Here is a 22,165-nt window from a genome sequence, read left to right on the forward strand (position 1 = left end):
TATCTTGGAAATGCCAGTGGCTACTCGTACCACAAGACAGAAAATTAGATTTTATGTTTCCTGGTAAAGATGCCTTGCCATCTATGCTCCTTTGCTGCTAAAACCATAAACACTAACTCTGAGGAAATGTTGGATCCTATCAATTAGCTAGCATGAGGAGAATCCAATTAATGACACCCAAACTGTATTACCTGTCTACATAACAGGCCCTTTTGGTTAGAGTGACTCAGATATAAACTAATGACAACATATACACCTCACTTTCATCTTTGGGAGACCCAACATTTATGAAAAATTATTTTAAAAATTATAAAAGTCATTTGAAGAATTTATAAAAGGTGAATTTCAACTTTGGTTAGGCATTTCTTATTTACAGTAAGGAGTCATTGTAAAAATACATGGGTGACATAATTAGTGTTTTGCTGGTTGCTTTGTAAGGTTTCTTGTGTTTTGAAGATAAAATGTAATATTTTCAGGTTAAGATAGATGCAGTTTGAGATTTGCCTCATAGTGGTGTGGGATCAGGGCAGCAACTAAATAGGAATAATGCTAAAAGGAAGTTGTTCAGGAACTGGGTTTTATTTTATTTTATTTGAAAATTTAGGTGGTAGAAAGTTTTACATACATTTGAGTTTTGGGATTAAAATTTTCTAGTTATAATTAAGCCCATTTTAAATCTAAAACTGTTCTCTCTCTTTTCAGATGGCCATCCGAAGGTTTAAATCTAACACTGTTCTCTCTCTTTTCAGATGGCCATCCGAAGGTTTAAATCTAAAACTGTTCCCTCTCTTTTCAGGTGGCCATCCGAAGGTTTAAATCTAAGACTGTTCTCTCTCTTTTCAGGTGGCAATCCGAAGGTTTAAATCTAAAACTGTTCTCTCTCTTTTCAGATGGCCATCCGAAGGTTTAAAAAGTTCAGCAAGTTGGAGCTGGTCCTCATTGTCCTGCTGCTCCTGTTGTTCATCGTTGCTGTGGTTCTAATTGTGCTCTTAGCCAATTCTACTCCATCAAATGGTAACGAGTGACTCTGAGTCCCTCCCAAATCAGAGCAAACTCACCGCCTATGGTAGCGAAGTCAAGCCTTTCTATTGCTTCATGTATGTATGAATGCAGATGTGAATGTCTGCGGATTGTAGGTATCTTACTGAATATCTATAAACCACGGCAGGTCAATAGATAGTAGGTTTAAATTCTGGAACTTTCATTTCCACATTTAATTAGTACACTGGATCTAGCTCCACAGTTGGCTTAGAAATGTATTTTCTGAATGTTATAAAATATAGTTCTGTTAATAATGATAATGAACAATGTGCTGTGTAAAAGGAAATACATGTATATACTTACTATATATCAATTCAACTATTTAAAGCCCCAAATTGATTCTTTAAAACCTACTCACGTTATTTTTATCAAATGATTTTTGAGATGATATATCTCAAAAGATGGGCTAGGGTATGCTGAATGATCCAGGCTTCCCTGTCTGCCTCACACAGGAATCACTTCTTGTGGGAACCAGGCTATCAAGAGCCAGCCTGTGACTACTGTCAAACCATTTTTTTTGTCCATTCTACTCAACACCCAGCTACATCAATTTTTGCTTTTTACAGAAAATAAAATAAGAATCTCAAAGATCATTAAGTATTATAGTTTCGTGATTCTGAAGAGAGAGCTAAAGCCTCATGCAGAAGTGAGATCAAACACAATTTGTTTAATGCATCGTTTTCGAACTGGAAGCCCCAGTGCAAAGAAAAACAACTAGAAGCAACATTTTCTTGTTATAATGTCATTGTTTATAAAGATAGTACTGTAAATAAAACTTCTTCCCTATTTCAGTGTGGAATAGCAATGCCCTTTCTGTTTTACTGATCTTTATATTAGAAATCAGTTTTCTAGCCCTGGGTTAGTTTCTAGACTTGCCTTTTGTCACTTGGCATGTATACTTACAAAAGAATGCCACCGTCTGAAAGTGTTCTAAGGGACTGTTGCCCAAGAAAACAGAATTGAAATTTCTGTGCTAAATCCGGACTCGCTGAACATAGCAGACAATGAGGAATACTGAGAACTCAAGAACCATGGCAGAGGGTTTTTGATCCTAATGCACGTACTGGCTTTGGGGGAGCCTAGGCAGTTTGGATGCTCACCTTACTAGACCTGGATAGAGGTGGGCGGTCCTTGGACTTCCCACAGGTCAGGAAACCCTGATTGCTCTTTGAGCAGATGAGGGAGGGGGACTTGATCGGGGGAGGGGGAGGGAAATGGGAGGCGGTGGCGGGGAGGAGGCAGAAATCCTTAATAAATAAATAAATTAAAAAAAAAGACAGCACATTTACTGGGTTTTCTCTGTGTATAGCTCCCACAGAGGTTCGCAGACTCTTCTAAAAGGTCAGAGATTAAGTATTAGATTGTCAGAGCCAGTGAGATGATGGTTTAGTAGTAAAAAGCACTTTCACCAAGCCTGATTATCTGAGGTCCATCTCTAAAAGTCACATGATGGAAAGATAAGACTGAGTCATTCAGGCTGTCCTTTGACCTTCAGTCAGTCTTTAGATTGACTGGCTTAGATGGTTTCTATGATCAAGTATACCATTGCCATGGCAACATAGAGTAGTTACCAATAAATGAGTGTATTTGTGTTCCAGCAATACTTCATTTATAGAGACAGGTTTTGACCTGATTTGACTGACAGGGTATGATTTACTGACATAGCCTAAAGCCAAGATGGTGTCCAGTTTTGCAAGCTTCTAATGATGGGGTAATTTGTCTTGTATGTTCCATAATTCAGGGAACCTCAACCAAAGAAGGAGATTATGTTGGTATACACAGAGGTAAATACAGTTAGCAAGAACAAAACAAGGTGCTATGAGGTAAAACTGCAGAATTTTAAACACATGGAACTAGAGAGCAGTCAGGAGAGGAATCAACAGCGTTGGAAGTGCAGAGAATCCTGGTCCTCCTGAATGCCTGGTCATATATAATTCCAATTATTGTGTGTCTGCTTTTGTGATATGACTCTCCTAGATTCTGAGACAACTAGCACTCCGGAGCCCACAACCACGAGAACCACAACCACAACAACCACCCTCAGCCCTCCCATCACCCTTAGCCCTCCCACCACTCTCGGCCCTCCCAACTGCCCAGTGCTAAGTGAGGAGGAACGGATAAGCTGTATTCCTGACAAGACCCCTGACAAGGTGAGTGCTGTGCATCTTGTTTTCAGTTAATCATTCCTACAAGGTGCAGCTTCTTCTCTTCTTCATATTTCTTCTCTTTGTTGGCCTCCTTCTTTTTCCCCTCCTCCTCTTCTTCCTCTTCTTTTTTTTCCATTTCACAGAAAGTTGTGTGTGTGTGTGGCAGCATTAGTAGCTCACATAACTTAAACTACATCCATGTTTGTATGGTCATGTAGAGTCAAGGGAAGAAGAACTAGAATAAAGCCTCAGTTGCCAGATTCAGCAAGTTCTATCAGAGAAAGAAATGGCCATGATTTTAGTGTAAGTGTGTTCCATGTGTGTTTGTCTTTTTTCACAAGGCCACACTTGATGGCCGTCCTCAGCTTTGACCACCTCTCTTCTTGCTGGCATTATGTCATACCAAAAGGTTATCTGGGGTCTACAAAAAAATTATGCATGTGCACAAAGCATGACTTGACATAAGGACAAAGTTTCAAGAGTGAACTTTAGAACGAAGAAGGTAATCAATACCAGAGTAAAGGGCTTGCAGGGACGTGGCACTTTAGTACAGCATTTCGAGGTCCCCAGCTTATGCAAATCGGAGAGAGTATTATGATAATAAAGCCATTATTGCAAGAGATATGTCATTTACATTCCGAGAATCAAAATTATATCTAAATGAAAGCAGAGTGCAGCCTCCTGAGCGAAGTCCACCCAAGTGAAACAACAGATTGGTATCAGTGGATGTTGGTGGCATGTGTTTCTTGGACACGTGTGACAGTCACTCTGTTCTCACAGTGCTGGAGCGGTCTGTGATGTTCTAGAAAGTCACTGCCTCCACTCCTGGGCCCCAGTGGATTGCTATTAATGAGAGGATGCGATGTAATTCCAGTGGGTGTGTCACTGGAGGGTGAGGCATCACAACGGTCCTTTTGCTTATCTCATAAAGTAAGCAAAAATAAATAACTAAAAACATAAAGGTACCCGAGAAATAAAATGTCAACCAGAAATCACATGCATCCAAATACCTATATGTGTGATGTTTTATGGACCAACTTTTGATAGCCATCTATTCTACCTTTCCAGGAGTGCTTTATTGTTGCGTAGACTTTGTAAACAGGAATATGGCTGGGATCTCTTGGCGGAAAGCAAGGAGAACAATGTTGTAAGAGAATAAATATGAGGAAAAGAGAAGAGGAGATCTTGGAGGGCATAGCAGGACTCAGAAGTTGGAGGGGAGGGTGTTATGTGTTGTAGCTAGCAACAGCCGTTGGGGCTGAGGAAAGGTAGGTAATAGTGATGAAAAAGGAAGAAGAGAACGAGAGACTCTGAGAAAGGAGAACACAGAAGGGAGAATGAAGAAAAGCATCTTAGGTATGGGCCCGAAACTAAAGAGAAGTAAGAAAGGGTTTGATGGACAGAGAGAAAGAACGAGACGTGCAGCAGGCACTTAAACTCCTGCGTCGTCCCCGTGGAACTGAAGATGATTTCAAGGTGGAAGCAGTGATCAAAGCTGCACTGGCGGGGCTGGGGGCCTCGGTTGTTGAACTGAACCATTCTGCACAGCCCAGAGAAAGCAAGAGTGTCCAGGGAAGACTGCCAAGACGTCAGCCTAAGTCGGAGCTTGATGGCTGAGTCCTGTCTGTCCGTATGCTCTGTGCTGTGGGATGGACAGCTGTGGTCTAGATGTGTTTTGCAAAAGCAATATATTTTTTTTCCTTTTGCACTGGTTTGTAAAAAAATGACTTAAATCAAATAATTTGTTAGTTTCCTATTATTCTAGGAAATGAGTGTACCACATAGCTCCTAGAAGCAGATCATTTTTTTTTCACTGTGTTACCCTTACCGTATTTCATCGAGCTGCAGGATATCGTTGAATTTCAAATGTCGTCAGTGCCACAGTAATGTTCATCCCACTGTTTTAATACCTTATTATAATTCTCTCCAATCAAGGTGCTGTTCAGAAAGGGACCGTTAGATTTTCCAACATGATGCAGCCACCTGAATAGCCTTGTGATCTTTATGTTCATCTGTTGTCTTGTGTCTCCTTGGCCCAGCTGGAGGGAAATACTGCCACATTCAGTGATCTGTTTTCTCACAGAAGATGTTTCTGAGCTTAGGTGGTACAGTTGCTTTGTGACCTGTGCGCTGTCTATTGATCTAGCGGTCTATGTTATTGCTGAGGGTCTGAACATATGGACGATAGATGTGTTAAAGGGTTGTATGGAGGTGGATAGGAAGCAGTGATGAATTCAGACGACAGACAGAGAGGAAGATTCCCTCGCCGAGGCCAGTGCAGTTTAATTTTTATCCCTCTCCTCTACTCTGTCTTAGGACAAGAAAATTAACATTATAAATGTCTCTGAAGATGATTTCTGGTTGTAAATACAATTGTTCCCTGCTCTTTTTAAAAGTGTGCTTCTAAGATTTATTTTATGTGTATAGTGTTGTGCTGCATCTATGTGTGTGTGTTATGTACATGCCTGATGGTGCCCTGGGAAGCCAGAAGTCGGCCTTGGAGTCCCCGGGAGCAGAGTTGAAGACGGTTGTTAGCCTGCTATGTGGGTGCTGGGGACTGAACAGCTGGGTCCTCTGCAAAAGCACTGGTGCTTTATCTACTCAGCCACCTCCCCAGCTCCTGTTACTTACTATTTATTTATTTAATCTTATAATTATTGTTATTTATTATTATTTATTATTTTGGTGTTTTTTTTTTGAGACAGGGTTTCTCTGTGTAGACATTCTGTCTGTGTAGACCAGACAGAGATTCACGTGCCTTTGCCTACCAAGTGCTGGGATTAAAGATGTGTGCCACCAGTCCAGGCCTTATTTCTTGCTCTTAACAGGGTGGGGGTGGGGTGGGGTGGTGGATATCTGTGTCTAGGACTGGGGACAATTCTGAGTTATTTTAGGAGAATTTTAAAAAATTGTTTCATTTTTTAATTTCTTATTGATTTTATTACATGTGAATACATGTATATAATATAGTAATATATAATATATACCTATTTAAAATTTTATTTTGAAGAGACTAGACTCTTAGAATCTTTTACAATGAGTCATTTATTTTTTTGAGAATTTCATAATGTATTCCTTTCCTTTAACTCCTTTCTTTGGTTAGGATATATTTTTATTAAAAAATAATGTTTGAAAATACAATATATTCTAATTATAGTTTCTCTTCTCCCAACTCCTCCCAGAATCTCCATACTGTCCCACCAAGCCAAATCCACAACATTTCTTTCTCTCTCTTATTAAGCATCTAAAAGGCAATAAAATAAAAGTAGAAAAAATAAGAAGAAACAAACCCGAATAGGGTCAAACAAACAAACAAGCAAACAAACACACTCAGGAAAAAGAAAGAGTGAAGAAAAAAAGCTTAAGAAACACATGTAGATACAGACACACACACACACACACACACACACACACACACATATATAGAAAACCCATAAAAGCTAGAATCATACAAAACTAGAATCATGATATTTATGTAAGGGAAAAACGTCCCCCTGAAAGCATTTTAAAACAAAGAACTTCTAAAACGCCATAGAGTTCTTTTTATGTTGGCGTCTTCTGCTGGAAATGGGGTCTGCCCTGAAGAGTAGTTTGCATACCCAGTGCCACTCCATTGGAGAAAATGAATTCTTCATTTGTGAGTGATTATCAATTGGAAAGAGCTTCTGGGTTAGGGATGGGGGCATGTGTCCACTTCCCTTCTCAGCAGTGAGGACCCGATGAGGCCCAGGTCTGTGCAAGCCCTGTGCATGCTGCCACAGTCTCTGTGAGTTCACATATGCATTGGTCTTGCTGTGTTTCGAAGGCCTGTTTTCGTGGTGTTGTGCACCCTCTGGCTCTTACACTCTTTCTGCTTTCTCTTCCTCAGGGTTCCCTGAGCCCCGAGAGAAGGGAACTGATGGACACATTCCCTGAGGACTGAGTGTTCCAAGATCTCCCATTTTCTGAACCTTGTCCAGCTGGTTCTCTGAGCTTACTTTCATCTATTGAAGGAGGAAGCTTTTCTGGTGATGGCTGAGCATGACCCTGGTCTATGAGATTAGCAGAACGTCATGATGAGTCATTTTATGGCTGCCTTCCTTTAACCACGGCTAGACTTCCATTCCTCCAGGAACCTCCTCGAATCTCCTCTGAATTATTTCTTCTCTCCTCTGCTCACACATGCATTAAAGCTGCACATACCCAACACTGCTCACTTTTATCAGTATCAGGTCAAGTTCAAATAATTTGTCCTATTATTGCAGACCGTTTAACCTTCTTATACCTTTGTAATCCATGTGCAGGTTTAAGAAACAGACCTTGACATGGATTTCAAGGCCATCATTTATGAAGCAGGACATCTTTCTCCCTCTCTTGTGAGCCTTTTATCCCCAGTTCCAGATTTTATTTATGGCAGGGAAAAGAAATATTTAGTTCAAGTCAAGATATTTAGCTTAGGAAAAGGATATTAAATGATAAATTTAAACACTTTAATTTTTTAGGGTTAGAGTTTTTGTGATCACATGGGAGAACAAATTTGCATGCTTAACATAAGCTGCATACTCTAAATCACTAGGACAGATGATTAATCTGAAAGCAATTGACATGAATTTTCCATAAACAGTAGTGGTAATCTTATGATATTAGAAAGGCTAACTTTCAATATTCAGAAATATTTTTATATTTTATAGAATATATACTAGTACTGTCCAGCCAGAGTTCCTCAAAGCAGCAGCAGACTAAGAACCCAGACAAGGGCTCCACTTCTCCAATGTGCTCAGATCCCATATCTGAACATGACCCAACCTCAAATCTCTTTCTGGGACCTTGAAGCTCACGGCTCTTCCTTGAACCAACTAATGGCTATGCGCGGATGTTGTGCACACCCAGAGTAATTTTTAGGTGGAGGCTCATTATTCTATCTGCAAAACATACTGTCTTTGTTGATAAGTCATAAAACTTGATCACGTAAATACACTGATAAGAAACTGGAACATGGAAAAAGATGTCAGGTTTCTTTGCCTGCTATTTCAAATCCTTATCAGTTATTGAGACAGTATGTTCAGATAAACAGAGTCACTAAGCAGTGATCATTAAACGCCATTAACCTCTGGGATTATGAACAGCTTTTGAGATGTATTCTCTTACTTTTGAAAATTTCATACATGTATAGTTTTCATATTTATTCCTCGCTCCAACTGGTTTTGGATCTCCCATATTTCCCTACCAAATTCATACCCTACCTCTCCCTCCCCCTACTGCTTAAAAATTTAAAATTATTATTTCAAAGGTCATGTTCCCTGACTTGAAAGTCTGAATCATGGACTAGCAGAGAAGGTGTATTTCTTTAAAATTTGCTTATCAGGCACTGGAAAGATGGCTCAGAGGTTAAGAGCACTGGTTGATCTTTCAGAGATCCTGAGTTCAATTCCCATCAACCACATGGGTGCCTCAGAACCATCTATAATGAGACCTCGAAACGTCTGGCCTGCAGGCATACATGTAGGCATAACGCTGTATACACAATAATAAATAAATATTAAAAATACCTGCTATCAGATCTTACATAGCATGGAATAAAGTGGCCATGTTAACCTTTAATATCTTACTCAAGATGCACACATTTTAAAATAGTCTATAGTCAACATATTTCCATCATTCAAGATTAATTTTATTTATTTCATTGAATGTTTGTTTACTTATTTTATGTGTATAAGTGTTTGTGTGTTCATGTGCTTCTGTGTACATGTGGAGGTCAGAGCGCAGCTTCTAAGAATTGGTTCTCTCCTTCTAACATGTGGGGCCTAAGGATTGAACTCAGGTTGTCAGACTTGACAGAAAGCGCTTTTACCTGTTGAGCCATCTTGCTAGCCCAGGATTGATTTTGTTTTTTTTTTTAATTTTTACTTTTTTGCAAAGTTTCTGGGCATGCAAATGACCAGTGACTGTTTTGGGGAGTACAAATTAATTTGGATTCCTTTATTATTGAGTACTTTAACTTCTAAAATTCCCGCTTTGGCTAGAAAACGGGACACTTCTGCTCTTTATGGAGATTTACTCATTCCATGGTTTTGCTCACAACATCAGATTGTCCTAGCTCTAGAAATATCTAGTGTCTTCAATGTGAAGCCCATAACGGTAGAGCACTGACCTGAGGTTACCTTGGGCTACTATTCCCCTTAGCTCAATGACATAGCTTTTCAGTGAAGTGCTGGATGACTGTGAGCCCTCTGACTAACACAGACTCTGGGTTTGACTGAATATCATTGTCTTCATAAATTTTGTGTTGCTGTAACAGAATACTCAAGACTGAGTAAATTATGATAAACAGAAATTTACTTCTCATAGTTCCAGATGCTGGGAAGTTCATAGTCACACTGATGCAGGTCCCTTTGCTGCATCCTCACAGGGAGAGAACAGAAAAGGCATTGAATCCCATTCATGAGATAGAGACATCCATTTTTGATCACTGCTGTTAAGGGGTTCCGCCTCTTAGCATCATCACATTGGCAGCCCTCAAACTCTGGGGTGGTTGCTTTTTAACATAAAAGACTCACTAACATTGTTTTGCACCCTGCTTTCTTAGACCACGGCCTCTCTGTTTAGGTAATCTTGTGTGTGGTGCATATGTATGGATGCCAGGAGAGGATGTCAGACTCTGTTCTACCAACCTCACTTTATTCCCTGGAGACAGGTTCTCTCATTGAACCTGAAACCAGGTCGGTAACCAACACTGCCCAGTCCTGTTATCTGTCTCCAGAGCACTGGAGTCATTGGTGCATGTAACTATGCCTGGATTATTTTGTGGTACAAAATTACAGTGATCATATTGCCATTCATGATTTTATGGAGTAGAGACCCATGCAGGGTTTGACTTGATCTCTTCTATTCTGAGTGCTGCTGGCTATGGTAACTTACTGGCTTATCCTGGTGACTGATCTGTGCTGGTGAAGAGATTCAAGATGGGTTCACCCATGTGTCTGGCACCTTGACCAAAACAGCTGTGAGGATGTTTCTACTTGAGTACATTTCCCCCTTCATGAGGGCGCAGAGACTCTTAGAGGTCTCTTCATCAGGTAGGGAAAATGAATTTCTATTATGAAAACTCAGGGCTGCAAGAGATGGGGGACAAACCTGCCTGTCTTCTTATTAGCCAGGCTCAGGAACAGCACTGTGCAGTCACAGGCCAGTCAGACTCAATGGGAAGAGCAACCTCCACCTCTTTCTGTCAATACCGACAACATTATGTTCTAGTTTTAGTTTTTCTTTTCAGTCAACTTGTTACATAAAATACTTCTTTATTTCTCCTCTTCTATCACTCTTTTCTCTTTTTATTAACTTTTTATTATTTTTATTGTGCTATACATTTTCTCCACTCCCCTCTCTTCCCTTCTACCCTCTCCCATGATCCCCAATTTACTCAGGAGATCTTGTCTTTTTCTACTTCTCAGGTAGATTAGATCCACGTATGTCTCTGTTAGGGTCATCTTTGTTGTCTAGGTTCTCTGGGGTTGTGGATTGTATCCTATTTTTTCTTTGCTTTATGTCTAAAAGCCGCTTATGAGTGAGTATTATATTTGTCTTTCTGGATCTGGGTTACCTCACTCAATATGTTTTTGTTCCCTGAGATCCTTCCATTTGCCAGCAAATTTTAAGATGTCATTACTTTTTACTACTGAGTAGTACTCTATTGTGTAAATGTACCCACATTTCGTTATCCATTCTTAGGTTGAGGGACATCTAGGTTGTTTCCAGGTTCTGACTTTTTTCAGGGACATCTAGGTTGTTTCCAGGTTCTGAATTCTATCACTCTTAAATGTCAAGACAGGTAAGAGCTGGGCAGAGTAGATATTGATTTTATTTTAAAACGGGGGTTTCAGGATTTGGTTTCTCTGCATCTGTGCGTTCAGTCATCTGTGAGTTGGTGATAAATACACTTACCCAGGACCCCATGGATGAACAGCCTACAGATGCTGAATGCCTTGTATAAATTAGCTGGCCATTTTTCGTGCACCTCCATGTGTTCATGTATACTGCTATACTTACACTTCTAGCCTTTTTTAGACAATTTGAGATGTCTATTCTAATTTAAGTGTAGGTAAAGAACTGTTATGTTCTGTGGCTTAGGGGATAATGATAAGAAAAAAAAAAGACTGTGTTCTATACACATGCCCTTGTTTAAAATACTTTGATTCAAGTTTGGTCAAATTCTTTGATGTAAATACTTGTGAATACTTGGGAGTGAATATATGTCTATTGTGTTAAAAAGTAAAACGGCTTTACATTTTTTTCTACATTTCCTCCTAGTTACTCAGGAGTGTGCCTTGAAAATTATCCATTATGTGCTGTCTCTCAATTTCATTCAGGGCTTTGAAGTATTTTTCCCCACATATTTTGATTCTTCTTCCTTGGCTATGTGTCATATCTGGCCTGTGATTTGTTCTGTGTGGACTGCAGGCTTCATATCAGCGGGGAGACTGTACCTCCGGTACTGAGTTTGGGGAGCCTTGTCTGACATGAATACTGTCTTTTACACACCATTCTTCTCTCTTGCTAGTCTTCGGGGACTTTGTGAGCTTAAATTTTAGCTGTGTCTGCCATAGGGAGTTTTCTACTGATTTGTTTCTCCAACTATAATTACATTTCTTTTCCTGTTTAGCACATTAATTGCACAAAGCCCAGGGCTTCATAGTGGCATTTTCCTGGTATATAGTCTCAGTCCTCTTTCTCTTATGTCCTCCCCACTTCACATCTTAAAGAGTTTCCTTTCATTTCATGTCCGTTTCCCCATTAATTCCACATAGAAGAGAAAATGTTCAACACATTTGCAAGTCTTGTGCCTTTGTTTACAGCATGTATTTATTGTTGAGGCAGTGTCTACTGCATCTAGCATGGCGTGGCTTTGAATTCTCTGTAGCTGAGGATGGCCTTGGATTTCTGATTTTTCTAGTTCATCACCCTAGTGCTGGGATTATAAGCATAGGTGACAGTGCCTGGAACAGGGTGCCAGGGACTGAAGCGAGAGCTGTGTACATGCTGAGCCGTAGCACCAGCCCCCATCACGATGTCTCTAGGCAGTCAAGCCACATGATACCTGGCAGGACTGCTTTTCCTAAGGATTTCTTCTTCCTGCTTGTGTCTCGCTCTCTGGCTCCTTCTTTCCCTTACTGGGACCAAAGGTTCCTCCCTAACCTGGTTTCCCCTCCCTGCCGTATTAGTAGTTACACATTCTATACTGTTTGGGCAGTGTCTGTTAAACTTTAATCCTCATGTTGAACTTGGTGTTTTGTGCCTGAAGTCTGCTTTCTTTCCGTGTGCCTTTGTCCTTCCATGTCTCTGTTCTGGCATGATAGCGTTCCCCTGCAGTCGTTCCTAGGTGTCCCATGCCTTCCCTGTGAACCCTGCCTTGTCTCTCCTCCCACTTCTTACTACTGCTCAGCTCCACCGCAGCAGTAGTCAGTATTTCTGAGTTGACCAACAGAGACCGATTATGCTCTCGCTACTTTTGCCTCTCTGATCTTTGTTCTTTACAGTTCAGTGAAAAAAAAAATTATTAAACTCTGGTTACACATAAAAGCCACCCCACTTAAAGTTCTTCCCAGCACCTTTTCCTTTTTTCTCTGCAACCTGAGGCATCAGCTGAGTGAGTTTTGAACAACGTCACAACCACAGATTAAAGTTTAGATCACAGTAAAATGGCCCCACAGGAAGATTAACCACATAGATACCATTTTATTTTCATGTTCAAAACAGACTGGGCATGCTACCTTAGAAATCCAAGACCTGGGTGCTCCGAAATCTAAAACAGACTGGGCATGCTACCTTAGAAATCCAAGACCTGGGTGCTCCGAAATCTGAAAGGCATTGAGTACTGACGTGATGCTACATGGAAAACTTCCTGCAATGAAACATTGTTTCATGGGAAAAATTACTTAAGCCTATTTTACAAATCCTGGAGTTGTAGTTGGGTGGTAGAGTGCTCGCCTAGTATGCAGGAAGTCCTAGGTTTAACGCCAGTACTGTAAAAAAATAGGGTGGGGGAGGAGATCCAAAAAGTATTTCATCTTCAGGTTATGTATTACATATAAAAACAGGTGAACTCTGTGTTTAGAGGGTTCTATTCTCAAAAAATTTTATCATAAAAATATATGAAAAAGTCTAAAAAGAAATCTGAAATTCAAACCGTCTCTTGTTCTTGTTCTAAGTATTTTGAATAACAGATATTTGTAATGGCCAGCATTATAAAATTAGTATTCATCTAAACGCATTTGTTCATACATCTCACCATTTTTTCCTTGCCACCCGCCAGACATTGACATATTTTCATTATCCCATGTCTCGCGGTACTGAGAACACAGGAAAAAAGGAACAGACAGTTTGTGGTTTTGATTTCTCAGTTGTTACGAAGTCCTTAGCAGGGCTTCACATCTGTAGCCCTTCATGCTATGGACTTTGAGTTCCGTATCTGTAAGGCGTAATGACAGGATATATTACTCATCTATTGCCATGCAACAAATTAGCCCAAGATAATGGCTTACAGGAACAAGTCTGCTTTCTCTTGCTTTCTCTACTGAAAGTCTGGTTGACTTTGGTTTGATTGGGTAACCACACCTTTGTGATTCTCAGAACCCACCCTGATGGAGTCTTCTGAGAGCACATGGATGCTTTTAGCGTACCCATGTGGGTTATTTTCATGACTCTGCTCTGTGGAGTTGGACTGAGAACCCTGCCTCGAGTTCCTCACTATGTGGCCCCTTCCATGATATAACAGCTCGCTTTTTCCATAGCAGGGGCTCGGGTAGAGAAAGTGAAAGAGAATGAGTGAGACAAAGGCTACCTCTGCCTGTGGTCTAATCTCGCGAGTGCCACCCCTCTGTTTCCTACTAGCTGGGAGACACTAGCCCCAAGCCCACTCATACAAGGAAAGATTTCTCTGCACTGTTTAATGTTTATTCTGAATGCTTCTCCAAAATTAGATTCAGACATCAATTGTGATATAGGCAGGCATCTTCCTTAAGGCAAAATTATACCCTATTTGGTTTGTCAAGGAAAGATTACTTTCTGCCTTTGGGGGAGTTGAGATTTTATATACATACATACATACACACACACATAGTCACATGTGTGTAACATATATACAGATGTGTAACATATAGAATTAGCAGAATTCTTCCTCAAGCCTTTAAAAAGTAGTATGGTCTTTCCACCTAGTCCTTCTGAAGGTTCCAAGGAGGTAGACCTGGGACATCCTTAGACACGATCTGTCCTGTCTTTATACCTTGCATTCTGCTTCTGCATTTGCTGTTCTGAGTGTCTTTAGTTTATACACAGAGATCCCAAACAAATGCTGACACCCCACACTGTACACACAATAAATAAACAACAAATAAAGTCAAATCAAGACTGGTTTGAGTTGAAAGTATCTGAAGAGTGTCTGTTTCTGTCATTTTCTAATTCATAGATAATATGCATGAGGCTACATTTATAATTTTTGAATACTGGTAATATACATACATTATGGTTTAGAATTTTAAAGAATATATATCAGTTTTTTTGTGTGAGACATACATTATGTTTCCTACACCACTTCTTAAGAAGAGTGTTGCCAAGGAGACCTGGAGAAGTTCTGCCTCTTGGGGTCAAGTCTCATTTTTACAAGTGAATTGCCAATATCACAATCTCAAATGAACTAATACGTATTTCTTCAAATGTAGTGAACTAAATGGAGTTAATAGTCTAACCTCTGTTTCAGGACACATGTGACCAGCGTGGCTGCTGCTGGGATCCTCAGGGAGCTGCTAATGTACGTTGCTACTATTCCAAGGATCATGGTTACCAAGTGGAGAGTGATCCTGTGCTTACAAGTACAGGTAGGCTGAAGGTGGTGCCCCAGACCTGGAGGCTAGGCTCCATCCTAGAGGACGCCTGCAGTAGCACAGAGTACGGACTGTCCTGTTGTCACGCTACATATGTGACAGAAATGACCATAGCTCTTGTCAGTGGTTAGATCCTATTTTGTCATCAAGCAGCAATTCCTCTGCCTCAGGAATACACAGACAGTGTTCTGTTTCTGGCATCATTTTTTATATATAAGTATTTATGTATTTTCTTTCTTTTTGTATAAAAAACTTATTTTATTTTTCTTTTTTCTTCTCTCATACAGTACATCCCCTCTCTCCTTTCCTCCCAGTCTCTCTTCACTCCCCTCTCCCCTAGATCACTGATCCTCCATTTCCCTCCAGAAGAGAACAAACCTTCCAGTGAAATCAACCAAACTTGGCATTCTAAGTTACAATAAGACTAGACGTGAATCCTCATACCACGGTGGGACAAGGCAGCCCAGCAGGAGGGAAAGGGCTCCAAGAGCAGGCAAAAGAGTCAGGGACATGCTCACTCCCACTGTCAGGGGTCCAATAAACCCACGCTACACAACCACAGTGCTCATGCAAAGATCTGTCTTCACTTCCATGCACTTCATGACTTTGTCACAAGTTGAGCAATTTGTTCCAGAAATCTGAAGTCAGGTGCTTTGCTATCATCTCCTAACAGCTTCATCTGTTAGGATAACAGATGCTAATGGATAAAATACCATTTCTGTATCAACAGGTGGGTTTATAGCTTCAAGTTCTGGGATGCTGCCTTCCACTAGTTGGAGGTAGAGACAATACAGGTTATCTGAAAATTTAATGATAAAATTAAACGTCTGTGAAACTCAGAAACAAATTAAATAATTATTATGATTATTTTGGTTACCAAGTTCATTATTTTTAAGGTGTGGAATAAGAAAATAATAATCTCCAAGATTCCTTTCAACCCTATTCTACTGTAATTTTTATGAAATGGAAGCTGTTGCAGTTTTATAAACATGCTTCAGAAGTCACTTAGTTAATGTCAACCTTCGTGGGCTGATATGCTTCCTACCCCCAAACAAAAAAGCATCATGATGAGCATTTTGGGGTGAGGATGACAGTGGGTACCACTGTGGTAAGGCTCCTAGTGTAAAGAAAGGGTGGGACTCTTCAAGGCCTTAACTCTCTGTCCGAGTGTTGTTTAACTGCAAAGATGACGTCAGTGTACGAGATGCTCTGTAATGTACTGAGTACATAACTGAGAAGGAATAGCAACTGAGAACATAAAGGCGTTTGATCCACATGGGATGAGTCCTGATCACATACCAAAAGAGTTAGCTTTGGGGTTGTGTTTTCACTCAGATCTTATAGAAGAGGGTTGTGTAATTTTGGATACAATATTAACAGTATTACCTTCAGGGTCCAGTCCACGATGAGATGTGTGTACGAGGGGATATGTATCTATATCTTCCCTTCTTCGGAAGATAAAGGTTTTTATGCGCCCCTTTGACTTGAATTTTAATTTTATGTGGCCACTATTTGCAAATGTACAGAACCATCTCTGAAAACCCTTTCTCCTCTACATGATAGGATTCACAGCCCAGCTGAAAAACTTGCCTTCTCCATCGCTGTTTGGAAACAACATCGAAAACATCCTGCTCACAGCGGAGTACCAGACACCGAACCGCTTCCACTTTAAGGTTGTAGTTTGTTTTTTTTAAAAATCTTTTAAAGGGACTCTTATACCTCACAACTGCAGTTTCTGCAACGAAGAATATTTTGCTAAAGGAAGTGTCACTCCCTGGTGTATTCATGTGGCCTTTGTTTGTCAAGGCCTTTGATAGCCTTCTTGCTATGTGGTGACTTCCTCAATACATACAGCTTGCCAATGAATTTCCAGTTTCCACTCATTTGTTTTAGATACTGTGAGAATTGTAAAAGGGATCAAAATATTACCACGGCTTTGCATTTTCTAGAGACAGTCTTCAGAATCACAGTGTATCTCTACTTAAAGACTAACATATGCCCAACAGACATACATATAAAGCTGGCAATATAACAAGCACATTCCTTTAGACGTAATGCTAGATTGATGAGTGTCTAATTTCCAGGACCATCTACATAGGAAGCACTGGTTTTGAAAAGGCTGCTGACAGTTTTGAAAGATAGATAAGTTCTCATTTGGAGTTTGTTTCTATTCATCTCTCTGCGCAGCTGACTGACTCAACCAAGGGCAGGTATGAGGTGCCCCATGAGCACGTGCGGTCCTTCACCGGAACTGCTGCTTCTTCCTTGAACTACCAAGTGGAGGTCTCGAAACAGCCATTTAGCATCAAAGTCACCAGGAAAAGCAACAACCGCGTGCTGTGAGTTTGGGGAAATTATCCTGCGGGAGGGAGTAGGTCGGTAATGATAAGGGGAAGTGTGTAAGCTGCTGACCTTACTGTGATCCAAACGTGTGTGTGTGAGTGGTGTGAAGTCTTCCTCCTCTTACTCCCTTCTGTCTGAACACTATTCTTTTCCCTTTCTCCCATCTGTCTAATCACATGAGCACCACTCAGGACTTATTAAATGTCTATAACAGTTTTAAGCTCTGATCTTGTGGTAAGGTGTGTAAGGAATAGACATAAGGTACATACCACAATGCTACCTGGCCTAGTGATGTTTTGCCTCTTGGTGTCTATGGGAAAATGTCAGAGGAAGATGTGCAGAGGAACTATGGAGTCAGTGAGCTGGGAAGAGCCCTTGTCTAAGCCTTGTGTCCTCTCCTCACTCATTTCTGTGCTTTCCTGTGTCTAGGTTTGACTCAAGTATTGGGCCCCTCGTGTTTTCTGACCAGTTCCTGCAGTTCTCCGCCCGCCTGCCAAGCGCTAATGTATATGGTCTGGGTGAACAAGTACACCAGCAGTACCAGCATGACATGAATTGGAAGACCTGGGCCTTGTTTGCCAGGGACACATTTCCCAATGCGGTAAGCTTTCTGCTCCCTTTTCTCTTAATATCACCACCTTCATCTTGAGGTTCACATGACATTGCAGTTTAAAGTGAGAATCAGAAGTGACACTGCTTGGTTTGGCTTTTGAGATCTTCTACTTACCGGCTATGTATGATTCTGGCTAAGTTTTTACCCTTCTGGGTCTTGGTTCCTCACCTACAAAATGAGGCTAAGGTCAGGTTAGTTCAGTTAGTTAATGTTAGTTCAGTCAGTGGAGCGTGAAACTTCAAGCGGAGTTCATACACTCATAGGCGGTAGTGAGGACTAAATGGCCAACACATGTGAAGTATCTGGAAGAACAAGTGGAACATAGGAGAGGCTCAATAAATTCCCCACTGAAACCTAGAGCCTGTGGTAAACTGTCTCATTTAAAAACATGCTACCCAAATACCCATCAGATAGATGGAAAATGTTTTGAGAGAGCAGCTTATGAGAAGCAGCTGGTGATCATGACCCAGTCTGGAGCTTCAACCATGGGGTGGTGTGGACTTCCAAGCCCTTAGACATCTGTATGGATGCTGATTTCTATCAAACTCGATAGAGCACCAGACAGGCTTCTTTGAGAGGAGAGATTCTATGAACAACAGTTTCAGCATTCATATCTTTCCAGGTATTAACAAAAGTCAAGATCTCCATATACATAGATGAACGGTCAGAGTTGGTGCACTGTTTGAGAAAGCACAAACTCACTTGTTATCGTCTACTAAATAGAGAGTTGAACTCATAAAAAATTCATTGGCATCTTCATTGGCCATGATGTTTAGATTGTTTAATTGTAAATGTGTGTTCTTTAATTGTTTTCCTATAGAATGGACATAACTTGTACGGTGTGCAGACATTCTTCCTGTGCCTTGAAGACAATAGTGGACTTTCCTTTGGGGTGTTTCTGATGAACAGCAATGCCATGGGTAAAGGACCAAGGACGATTCCTAAACAAACAAGCACAGAATGTATCAGAGTCCCTTTACAGCACTATGGTTAAAGGAATGAATCCTTTCACAATGTTTAAAGCACGGCTGGCTGCCTGTGTTCTCCAGCTGTGACATCTTTATCTGGCTACCCATGGGGTCCGTGTGCAAAGGATTCTCCCCTGACTTCTCAACTCTCGAACCTGGTGACCTCCTTTGTATTGTTTGTTATTACAGAGTTAGAATAACTCTTCCTGTAGTCTACTGTGAGACAGGTTCTACCCACAGAGTATAACTGCTCTTAGTTTTACATTAAGTGATCTCAACTGGCAGTTCCAGTATAGTCAGCACAGGGGAAGAAGAGATGGATCAAAATCCAGGGTTGCTGGTGGGACTAGGATATTGAGACTTACTTTCCTAATTGATTATCATTGGATTCTATCATTGTTATTTAAAGATGGGGTCCACACAGTCTTTTATGTTCATACAGGATGAGTATAGATATTGAGACTAAGCATTAATTCAATATCCAAAGATCTTCATAAGTCTTCTCATAATAGTATCATGTTCTTTTATAGACATTACCAGTTTGCAATAATTTAAAGAGTAAGTAAGAAAGAAAGATCTAACCCCTCACCACAATTTTCGTTTTGATTTGAGAAGCAATCTAGGTGATCCAAGATCATTCTAGAACACAAATAGCCCAAGAACAGACAAAAAGAACACACTGTCCAGTTTCAGGTGGTCTTAAAAGAAATCACAAGTTTGAGTTGGGAAAGCTACAAGGTCCTAGGTTCTCTGTGTGGTTTAGTCCTATGTGACCTGAGCGCATTCAGAAGACTCTGAGACCCTCTGACACTAGACACAGAACAAGGCTAGGAGGCAACTGCTGAGGAGGGTGATGGGAGCTTAGTGGGGCTTGACACTTACGATATAGTCTCTGACCTGCTTTACCTCGACTCTTCTTCACTGAGGCTAGTACTTCAGACTGTCTAGCTGGGCTGTGTATTTACAGTAACAATGAGGTATAGAATAAGAACAACGGGTTCGGAGGGATTTTTTTTCTTCTGCCCTTTTAGATATAATTCTTGTGGGCCTGCAAACTAAACTGCCAGAAAGATACCAGCAAGCAAAAGACAGTTTATTTGCATATGCAAAGAATGTACAGGCAAATGTCCTCAGGGTTGAGTACCTAAAAGGCTGCAACTTGAAGCTTTTATACCATCTTATTGGTAGTAGGCAAAGTGAAATGGGCATGTACAGAATCTCACCAGTGGCGTGCAAAGTGAAATGGACATGCGCAGACCCTCACCAGTGGCAGGCAAGGTGAAATGGGCATGCGCAGGAGAATTAAGTATCAGGACCTGAGAAGAGATTGGGGTTTGTGACATTCTTGTGACAGTAGCTACTGATGTTCATTGTTGCTTCTATGGAATGGATATGTGACAGCTGAGTTATTTTGAGGGGCTCTGATCTTGAATAACTAGGGGTTTCAGAAACAAGGCCATAGGCCTCAAGTAAGCTTTGTGCTGCATTAACTAATTCTGGATTCATTTGTGAGCCTGGTTATTCTTTGGACAGAGCCTGGGTTATGGCACAAGAGTCAGGATATTCTAGTTTCCTGCTATTGAATTTTATTGCAAAATACATATTTTGGCCCTCATGTATGTCAGAATTTGTTCACAACATGTGGGACATTAAAAGTCACTTTACTAAAGTTCATGTAGTTAGTGTCTATGACTATAAACTTTGTAGTTGTTTCAATAGAACAAATCCTAATTTTTGTTTTTGTTTATTTTAATCTTTTAAGATATTACCCTTCAGCCTACTCCAGCCATCACATACCGCACCATTGGGGGAATTCTGGACTTCTATGTGTTCTTGGGGGACACACCTGAGCAAGTTGTCCAAGAGTATATAGAGGTAAATACGAAATCAAGGCTTTGACTGAATTCTACACACCAAACATTTAAGAGATGTAAATTTAACACATACATGTGAGCTAGACACACCAGAGATGACACATATAAGACATTGGACAGACCTCATATATTCAAGGGAAATTTCTTCATGAAGTTTTTTTTTTATTCTAAAAATGTAAGAAGATACAGAGATGCCAAAGTGTGCCCTTACTCCTAAAAGGGAGATATAAAAGTTAACTAACATTATAATGTTAATGAATCAATACACTGAAAAACTGAATCTATTTTATACTCTGAACCAATGCATACAAAAGCCTTTATTTTAAAGAGTTCTGTGCTGTGGGATGGACTAATGGTAAAAGATGGTTTACGGCATGTGTATGAGCAGTTGCATTCAGAAGCCCAGCAGTTCTGTAAAAGGCTGATGCAGGGGTGCATATCTGTAATCTCACAACAGGGAGACAAGAGACAGGAGAATCCTTGGGGGATGCTTCTCGGTCACTTATACAGTCACTAGTTCATGTGAAGCCATGCCTTAAAACTAAGGCAGAGAGCAATTCGGAAAGATACCCTGTGTAAGCCATGTGTACACATACATTACTGACTTTCATTTCACGTGTTTCTTTCAGCTCATCGGGCAGCCAGCTCTGCCTCCATACTGGGCACTTGGGTTTCACCTCAGTCGGTATGATTACGAATCCCTAGAAAAGATGAAAACAGTTGTGGATCGAAACCGTGCAGCAGAACTCCCTTTTGTAAGTGAGCTTGAACACAGTTCTCCAAGAAGAAATCCACAGAGGAGCAGGAACAGCCTCTGCCTTCCCCATACTTTTCCTCTTTGAGTTCGTTCCCTTTTTGGTAATAGAATGACTTTTATGTACTGAGAATACTAGAGTTTGTCAGATCCATCCCTTGTTTTCCAAGAACTGTAGTTCTCGCTAGGAAGCAGTCCTTGCAGACTGGCAGTACAGATGAGGCAGCAACCTGGTTGCTGACTGTGTATCATTCTGCTGCTTCTATTTTCTTAGGCTTATCGTGTCTACATTTTTATAGAATTTAATTTTTAGTTAAGTTTGTTCTCTCTTTAGCTCAGATTTTAGCTAGTACTTCTCCATGTAGGTTTATTACCTTATATTTAGTCTTGGTTAGATTGTTTGGATTTAGAAACATCATGGCAGAGATTGACTATAACACTACTATAAGAGTTCTTCTTCAAGGTCTTGGTAAAAACTTGATTCTCGGGTTTTGTGTCAGGTAATACATAATGCAGGCCTTCCAGCTCCCAACCCCTAGATCCCGAAGAGTTAGGGCAACACACACACAC

General features: G+C 40.5%; 1 protein-coding gene across 1 annotated transcript in view; it reads left to right on the plus strand.

Moving 5' to 3' along the window:
* Positions 1 to 890: 890 nt before the first annotated feature.
* Mgam (maltase-glucoamylase) overlaps positions 891 to 22,165 on the plus strand; it is a 143,647-nt gene continuing 122,372 nt past the window's right edge. Inside the window, exons 1-9 of the mRNA XM_075953615.1 lie at positions 891 to 1,014; positions 3,019 to 3,191; positions 14,920 to 15,037; positions 16,607 to 16,716; positions 17,231 to 17,382; positions 17,816 to 17,987; positions 18,820 to 18,919; positions 20,730 to 20,842; positions 21,471 to 21,596. Of these exons, the coding sequence (XP_075809730.1) occupies positions 891 to 1,014; positions 3,019 to 3,191; positions 14,920 to 15,037; positions 16,607 to 16,716; positions 17,231 to 17,382; positions 17,816 to 17,987; positions 18,820 to 18,919; positions 20,730 to 20,842; positions 21,471 to 21,596 (1,188 nt within the window). The remainder of the gene's footprint in view (positions 1,015 to 3,018; positions 3,192 to 14,919; positions 15,038 to 16,606; positions 16,717 to 17,230; positions 17,383 to 17,815; positions 17,988 to 18,819; positions 18,920 to 20,729; positions 20,843 to 21,470; positions 21,597 to 22,165) is intronic.

Source organism: Microtus pennsylvanicus, chromosome 19 (assembly GCF_037038515.1).
Source record: "Microtus pennsylvanicus isolate mMicPen1 chromosome 19, mMicPen1.hap1, whole genome shotgun sequence".
Classification (NCBI taxonomy): domain Eukaryota; kingdom Metazoa; phylum Chordata; class Mammalia; order Rodentia; family Cricetidae; genus Microtus; species Microtus pennsylvanicus.